This window comes from Chroicocephalus ridibundus, chromosome 3 (genome assembly GCF_963924245.1).
Source record: "Chroicocephalus ridibundus chromosome 3, bChrRid1.1, whole genome shotgun sequence".
NCBI classification, from domain to species: domain Eukaryota; kingdom Metazoa; phylum Chordata; class Aves; order Charadriiformes; family Laridae; genus Chroicocephalus; species Chroicocephalus ridibundus.
Window position 1 is genome coordinate 11016608 of NC_086286.1, and position 8346 is coordinate 11024953.

General features: G+C 64.0%; 2 protein-coding genes across 7 annotated transcripts in view; both read right to left on the reverse strand.

Moving 5' to 3' along the window:
* Positions 1 to 8346, reverse strand: part of CFAP61 (cilia and flagella associated protein 61) — a 121426-nt gene that overhangs the window by 2323 nt on the left and 110757 nt on the right. For 5 of the 6 annotated variants that reach the window (XM_063327953.1, XM_063327954.1, XM_063327957.1 and 2 more), the window contains one exon: positions 6043 to 6936. In XM_063327953.1, coding sequence (XP_063184023.1) covers positions 6706 to 6936 — 231 coding nt within the window. In that variant the 3' untranslated portion in view covers positions 6043 to 6705. Of the gene's footprint in view, positions 1 to 6042; positions 6937 to 8346 lie in introns of those variants that run through there. The other variant, XM_063327955.1, reaches the window with a different exon arrangement.
* Positions 2698 to 4908, reverse strand: INSM1 (INSM transcriptional repressor 1). Its single transcript, XM_063327960.1, has one exon. It carries the CDS (start codon positions 4794 to 4796, stop codon positions 3468 to 3470), a length of 1329 nt encoding a protein of 442 aa, XP_063184030.1. The 5' UTR covers positions 4797 to 4908; the 3' UTR covers positions 2698 to 3467.

The window sequence follows — 8346 nt, forward strand, 5'->3', positions numbered from 1 at the left end:
GCGCTTGGTCGAGCTCCGGTTTCAGCCACACCGCTCAGCTCTCGGCTCGTCCACCAAGCTCAAAGTGGGCTTGAGGGTCTTGGAGGTAGAGGAGAGGCAGGCGGAGGTCCTACGCTGGGGGCCGGGGCGGTGGGACAGCGCCGGGGAGGAGCAGCGCCACGCTGGGGCAAGGTGGTGAGGGCTGGAGACAGATCCCTCCCCAAAATATCGCCCAAAGGAGGCTTGCCGTGGGCGGGTGGCTTCGTAACCCCTGGTGGTGGGGCGATGCCCTTCACTGCCAGGGTCACAAGAGATGTGAACGGCGATGCTGATGGCTCCCCGTAAAAATCTCTCGGGCGGTTGGTGTCTCACACTCGTAACGACCTTCTCCGAAGCTCTGCAGCCGCTGAAAGGCGGGATGCAGCCCGGACGGCCCAGCAGCTCGCTCTGCAGAGGCTGCTGTAGCCCAGCGACGCCAAAAACGGTTCCTCTGTTTTCGAGGGCTGTTTGTCAACGGAGCCCAGTTTACAAAGTACTCCAGTTTCGCCTCTCCTTACTCCTCCCCGAAACACGAGCCTCCACTAACCACACTTTCCGCTGCAATGTCTGTTCCCGACAGCAGAAGATGCAAAAGCATGGGCTACCCTGACATTTCCCAACAAACCTGGGAAATTCTTCTGGCCCCAACAGATTTTATCTGACTCCTACCGGAACAGGCATGACTTCACTTGACTGTCGGGAAAGCGACACCAAGGTGAAGCAGTTGTTTTGTGGCCTGTCGGTGCCACAGGCGGAGAGCAAAGACTTCAGCAGATGGAGCCTCTGGGCCCTCTCCGAAGGATGCACCAGCCATCGGTCCAAGGGCCGGTGTCCAAGGGCCCGAGAGGACTGCCACGGGCATTGTCAAACTCCCCTCAGGGAGCTCCTGCTTGGGATGAGCGGAGAGACCGGCCTGCCCATCCCACGGCCAGTTGGGACACACCGGGCTGTGACAGCCCAGTACGTGGGGCTTTCCAAGGCCAGGGAAGCCGGGAAAAGCAAAACCACACTTCTTGCCAAGCATGTTTTGCTGCCTCTATCTCCGAGGTTGTTGAGGCCACGTTCTCTTTTTCGGTGTATCAATTTACAGCTAAAACCACAGCTGCGCCTAGACCTGAAGTCAGTCCCGGCATAACGAAGTTGGTTTCCTAGGAATCAAAGCAGCCGGAGCATACTGGCTCTGGTGCTTTTTAGCCTGACTGAACAAGAAGAAGAAAAAAAAATAATCTTTCTCTAGAAAGATTTTCTTTCTCTAGAAACTTTGCTATATCAAAAAATATTCAGACATTTCCTGGGAAGCTTCCCTGCAGGAAGCTCCAGGAGGTCACCTGCCTTTCCCACGGCGAAGCAGCCACGTCTCTGACAAGAGCCTTGAGGTGAGCGAAGGGGGCAGGAACAGGTTGGAAACCTTCCAGTGAGCAAAAGCCTCAAAGACGTTACCGTCCCTGAGCGGGAGCGTGCCAAATCACCCCGACCCAGACCTCTCAGCCCCGCACTCGTCCCTTAACGCAGCGGTAGGTGACAAGGTATTTGCATTCGGGGTTGCCAAGCGGATCTGCGTGCCGCGAGGTTGGCTCCGTGGCTTCTCCTGCTGGCAAAGGGAGAGATCGTACGGCTGCGCTGCGACACCTGTGGGAGGGCAGCATACATCTTCCCCATTGACACTGATATTAGAAGAATTTTGGCTAAAAGAAAGTAAGAAACTACTTTTGGACTAAATCCACATGCAGGCACAAGCCTTGGAGCACCCGTGCACATCAGGGCCGATGACCCCAAACCGCTGCTGCTTAAAACACTCCCAGGACCAAGCAGGTCCTACGCAGAGCCCCGCCGGAGGCTACGGATGTCTGTCCTGTCTCACAGGATGAGCTCCACACCCAGTCACTGCCCTGTGAGTTTTTTCATGCATTGGTGTCTTCCCCCGTTGCGGAGGGGAGCCCTAGCACGCCCAGTTTGCCAAAAACCTGCCGTTATTGAAGGATGCTGCAGGAATCCCACCATGGGGCAGAGCGGGACCAGGTGGGATCGAGCTCTAGCCCTGAAATCAGGCACGGAAAGGCTCAGCCATCCTTGCATCAGCCTCCACATTTGACAGCGAAAGCAGGATGCAGCTTTTCTAGAGAGACCCTTATCCCCACACCTCAGACTGACGAGCACAAGGGAAAGCCCCCCCGGGCAAACGGCACAACCTCTCACAGGCACGGACTTCTCTAAGTTTTTCACTTCTCCTCTGAAGGTGCCCCCCCTCCTCCTGTTTTCCCTGTAACACTTTCAGCGGAAGGTCCCTGGAAGCTCTTCCAGGGCTCTTCCCAACGGCCAGAAGCAGAGCACGGGGACAGTCCACGCCAGGTGACAGCAGGGCCAGGGCTCAGGCTCCAGCCCGCAGCCGGTGCCCACGGCGTGCGGCAGCAGCCCCAGCACACCCCTTGGCACGGTGGGGCAACCTTCCCCCAGGGCCGGACACACCTCACCCTGCTCTTCTGCCCCCCGTCGTTTAATTCCTTTTTAATTAATCTCATCAAAAGGTGCAGCGCAGGCTGGTGCCCACCGGGGCACCCTGACAGCTGAAGTCCAGAGCCCCCCCACTCCAGAGCTCCCCAGGGCCAGCCCGGCAGGGAGAAGCAGGAGGCAGCAAGGGCACGCTTGAATTTGAAAATATTTTATTTGAATAGTAAATAATTATACAGTTGAAACAGTTCTATCGAAGCACTCTATAAATAGCTAACAGTTAAGAAAATAATGTGTGTAGAAAAAGAGATTGCATCTAAAAGTAAGAGCTGTCAGTTGCACAGGATAAAATGGTTAAGATCGTGTGTTATTCTAGGTATAAAAGTTAAAACCTTTTTAGCAGATCCCTTTAGAAAAAAAAGATCTTCTAAAACGCACAGTGAAATGGCAGGTGGGGGAGACAAAAAAGCGCATTAGAATATCTGCAATCAAATAATATCAATCTTCATAATTAATATAAATAAATAGCGAATAAATAACATAATTACTCAAACCAACATATACAGATAGTCAACTCATGAGCTACCTTAGTAAGGGCAAAACGAACAGAAAGTTGGCATGTCACAGTTAAGGCAGTTTCTACAGCATTTTCTGGAGACCATCAACAGCAGAGTCAAGGCATTTGTGGCTACACTAAAGGAAATTCTCATTTCTCCTCAAGCGGTTTGATCTGTTCACATTTATAAAACCCGAAACGAGCGAACCAAAAATTAAAAATAAAACAAAACAAAAAAACCCAAACAAACAAACAAACAAACAAAAATAAAAGAGACCCCGGAAAGGTTAAGTGTAAAGCCAGATTCCAGCAGTTCACAAGCCGTATTAAAGCTAATCGTGTGGCGAGTCCAAGGCGCAGCCCGCGGGTCGCGCTCGGCGGCGGGGCGGCCCCGGCCCCGGGACCGGCGGGGAGCGGGCCGGTCCCCGGGAAGGCACGGGCGGCTCTAGCAGGCGGGACGCAGCGGCACCTGCAGCAGGATGACCTGCCGGTTCTCGGAGGGGTGGCACTTGTTGATGTGCCGGGTGAGGCCGGGCGAGCTGTAGAAGGTGGCCGGGCAGTACTTGCAGGGGAAGACCTGGGCGGCGTGCAGGAGGCGGAGGTGCCGCTCCTGGCTGCTCTTGCTGGGGAAGGTCTCCCCGCAGACGGGGCAGAGCCGGCACTCGGCAGGCGGCGGCGCCGGCGGCTCCTCGGCGGCGGGCTCCGGGGCGGCGGCGGCGGGGGCCGGGGTGGGTGCCGGGGCCGGTGGCGGGGCCGGGTGGCCCAGCAGGTGCTTGCGCAGGTAGGCCTGCCGGCGGAACCGCTTGGCGCAGCGGGGGCACTCGAAGAGCCCCTCCTCGGAGCCCGCCTCCGAAGCGCCGCCGGGGCTCGGCGTGTCCCGCTCGCTGCCGCTGCCGCCCGCCTCCTTCGGCGGTTCCTCCGCCGGCGCCCGGCCCGCCTCGGGGCCGCCCTTGGCGGCGGGCGGGCGCGGCTTGTGCCAGCGGCGGTGGGAGGCGAGGTTGGCGGGGCAGGAGAAGACCTTGTCGCACTCGGGGCAGCGGTACTCCACCCGCACGATGCGGGAGCAGCGGTGCTGCGCCAGCGCGAAGGGGTCCCCGTACTCCTCCTTGCAGAGCTGGCAGATGAACTCGCCCAGCGGGCGAGCGCAGCCGCCCCGCGCCTTGGCCGGCGCCTCCACCGGGCCCTCCTTGATGCGCAGCCCCAGCACCGGCGACGTGGTCACCTCGTCCTCGAAGGTCAGCTTGCGGATCGCCTTCGCCTTCTTGCCCGACGGGGCTTTCTGCCGGCCGGGCTCCGCGGCGCCCGGCGGGCGCTTGGCGGGCGGTGGGCGGCCCGAGGCGGGCGGCGCGGCCGGGGCGGGCGGCGCGGGGGCTCCGCCGGGACCGGGACCGGTGCCGGTGGCGGCGTGACCGGCAGGCGGCTCGCCGTGGCCGGCGGCGGCCCAGAGCTTGAGCTCGGCCGGGGCGAAGAGGAGCGGGTCCATGGTGGCGGGTACGGCCGGGGCGGGGAAGGACTCGGCCGAGACGGGCGAGCCCAGGCTGAAGCCGCGCTCCAGGTACTTGTCCCTGCTGACGGGCCGGGTGGGGCTGTACAGCGCCTGCACGGCGGCATCGGGCGTCCCGAACGGCACCGGCACCGGCGGCGAGTCCCGCGGCGGGGGCGGCGGGGCTCCGCCGGCGGGCAGCGGCGGGCCGGCGGCTTCGCGGCAGCAGCGCGCCCGGTAGGAGACGGGGGTGGGCCGCCGGCTGCGCTTCACCAGGAAGCCCCGGGGCATCTTCGTTGCCGCCTCCGCGCCGGCGGGCGGCCGGGGCGCGCGCTCCTCGCTCTACCGCCGGCTCGGGCCGCCGCCGCCTTTAAGCGGGCCGGGGCCATTGTTCGGGCCGGCGGCGGCGGGACGGGCCAATCAGCGGCGCCGCGGCGGGCGGGCGGGCGGGCGGCGGCGGCGGGCGGAGCGGGTGCACCTGAGCCCCCCGCGGCCCCCGCCGGCGGCACACGCCCGGCCCCGCCTCCCGCACGCCTCCTGCCCGGCACGCGCGGGCCTTTGTGTGCCGCCCCGGGGCGGGCGCTGCCCGCCGGGACCGCGACCGGCACCGGGATGGGGGCGGGCGGCAGCTCCGCGCCCCCGCCGGACGAGTGTCCCCTTCCGTTGTCTGAAGCCGCGGCGGCACCGCCCGCCGCCGGCCCGGCAAAGTCCAGCACCGAGCAGCCGGCCGCTCCCGGCGGGCAGACCGTCGACGGCGGCGGGCCGGCACCGGGGGTGCGGGAGAGGGTCGCTCTCGGGGGAGGCTGCCCGTCGGCAGCGCCCCGCCACCGGGAGGGTGCCGGCGCGGCCCGTCGGTGCTCGTCGCCGGCATCAGGTGCTAACGAAGGGTCTGATCAAAAAACTGACCCCGCGCTACCGCGGGGCGCCGCGGCCAACCCGGGCGGGCGGGCGGGGACCGGCGCTGCGGCCGGGCAGCACCGCAGCCCCCTCCCGCAGCGGCGCGGGAACGCGAACGGAGGAGCCCAGCGGCGGCCGCGGCCCGGCGGTAACCTGTTACGCGGTGCGCCCTCCGCCCGGGCCGCCGGCAGCGGGGACCGCAGCTCCCCCGGGCCGTCTCTGCCGCGGGTGCTGGCCCGGCGGCAGCCCCGAGCTCGGCCTGGCTGCCTGGACGGCCACGACGGCCCGGCCCGGCTGCCGGGTTTCCGTCGGAAGCGTTACGCGTTCGGTACAAGGCGCAGCAGCTGACACGGGGGGACACCCCCGCTCCCCCTTTTCCCGCACTGCGGTGTACGAGCAAACACGCGGGCGGGCAGGGCCGGAGGGGTCCGCGCTCCCTCCCGGTCGGTCCCCGGCAGGTGCAGCCGCTGCGGGGCGAGCACCGGGGCGGCGGCCCCGCTCCCCCTTAACCCTTTGTCTGCGGCGCGGCGCTGCGCGGCGGCCCACGCGGGGATTTGCGCGGGGAGCTCCGCGCTGCGGCGAGCGATGGGGGGGGGGGGGGGGGGGGGGGGCGCTGCTCCGCGCGTGGCAGGTGGCGGCAGCGGGCGGGGGGGGGGGGGGGGGTGGCGGGGCCGCCCCCCGCGGCGAGCAGCCGGTCGGCCCCGGGGGTGCAGCGCCTTTGTGGGGGGCGGCGGGGCACGCGGGCGGCACGCGAGCGAGCGCCGGTTCTCCCCCCTTACCCCCCCGCACGCCGCCTTTGTGCGCCTCATTAGCATAAAGCTGCGCGACCCTCCCGGCGGGCGGCACAAAGGGGCGCGGGGAGCCCGGGGCGGGGGGGGGCGGAATATCGGGGCCCGCCGCTCTCCCGGGCACCCCGTCGGCGGGCCGGGCCGGGCCGGGCCGGGTAGGAAGTGGAGGGGGTGGCGGGTGGGGGGGCTCTAGGGCCGCCCCGCCCGCGCAGTTCCGCCCCCCCCCCCCCCCCCCCCCCCCGCCTCCGGCCGCCCGGTGGGACAGGCGGGGCGGGGCGGGGCGGCCCGCTGTGCATTAGCATACAGCTGCGGGCCCGCCGGGCACGCGCCACCGCCGCCCCCCACCCCCCCGTCGGGGCTGCACACCGAGCGCCGTGCACCCCATCCCCCCTCGGGGCTGCACACCAAGCGCCGTGTCGTCCCCACCCCACCCCCCCCCCCCCGTCGGGGCAGCACACCGAGACACCCCTTCTCCCGTCGGGCCTGCACACCGAGACACCCTCGCCCCGTCGGGGCTACGCACCGTGGCCCCCACCCCCCCTCCCCGCGCCTCGTTCACCCGCTGCCGTCTCACCTGCCGTCGGCGGGGGTGCGGCGCCGGCCGTCCTGGCCGGGGCGTACATGGGCAGGTGGTAGCGGTGGCGGCGCAGGTAACGGAGGACGGGCTCCCGCAGCGGCGGCGGGCAGGGGCTCTGCTCCTCGGGGTCCTCCGGGGGCGGCTCGGCGGCGGGGGGCAGCCCGGGAACCTGCAAGGCAGAGCCGTCAGACGGCCGTCCCGGCGGCGCCCCGCGAGCCCTGCTCGCCGGGGGACGCGCCCCCGAGACGTGAAGTGCGGCGGCAGGGACAGAAAACGCGTCGGGGCACAGCGGCAGAGCGCGGGGTGGCGGCGGGCACAGCCACGGCCACCGGCGGGGACGGCCACCGGCTCCGCGGGCTGCCACCCGGGGTCGCCGGGGCCGGCGGTTCTGGTGGCTAGCGTTGCTCGGTGGGTGATCCCTCCAAAATTACCCGCGCTTGTCAGCGCGAGTGGCCACAGATGCCACATTTGCGTGGAACTGAACCACTGTCTTCATGTGGAAATGTCCGACCTTTTCAGACACGGAGTTGCCTGACACGTTTCTACCGCTCACCAGAGGAAATTTCACACACACGCCCTCCCCCGTCCCGAATTTACTAGCTGCTTTTAACTGACTTCTCAGAGCAACCCCAGCTGCAATTTGAAAATCAGACCATTATTTCTTATTGAGGACAAGTGCCTTGTCTAGAAAATCCCGCGCTGCACATGTGTGCCCTCAGTTTGCTGTAATACTTCAACAGCTGACGGAGGTGCAAAAACCCAGCCCCGCCATCTGCATGTTTGCATAGCTGGAGCTCTGCATGTTGAAATAAACACATGTTTGTGATCCTGCGAAAGGGTAAACATTCCCCGTGCCATCGCTCGGCTTTCAGTGACAGGCAAGAGCATCCCGTGCAGGAGTCGCGCATACATCAAGTGCAGCGTTGGGGTGGCAATTTCAACACGCAGGCTAAAAACCTAGTCCCTGTCCCAGCTGTAATTGGCTTTTCTATGCATGTATTACTTACCACTAGCTAACGTTCCCGTAAATATTATCCCTAAACGCATGAGACTGATTTCTGGTTTCTGTGGAAACTGTAACCAGAAGTGTCTGACTTCTGTGTATTTACACTCACAGTCCTTAAACATCTCTTTCAAAGGTGTATTTTCCCCTCGTTGTTTTACATTTCATTCCTAGTTCATCTGCATGCTGAAGTGAGCTGGAATATGAGCAACAGGAAGCAAAGACAGCAGGTCTCTTGCTGCATACAGAAATACAGCCAACCCCGAGGCATTTAAGCTATATTCCGTAAGTGCATGGTACCTACTATGTATTTGGCAACGCTCCTAGAAGGAACACCCGAGGAAAACATATGACATTTAGTAGATATAGTTAAAATCATCGTGAAGAAAATCCAAGTAAAAATACAAAAAGTAAAGACAAATTTACGTTCAGATGCAGATAACCGTCATCCATGTTCATGTAAGCGATTCTGACTCATAGAGGTGCTTTCAGTCTGTTCAGTGAGACTATTTTTGTGTGTCAGGACTACTGTGACAAGAAAAGGGTAAGGCAAGCGAGTCTTTAATTTGTAGGACA

Excerpts from the sequence above, each read along its gene's own strand:
- INSM1 (XM_063327960.1), bottom strand. The coding sequence starts at position 4,796 with ATGCCCCGGGGCTTCCTGGTGAAGCGCAGCCGGCGGCCCACCCCCGTC.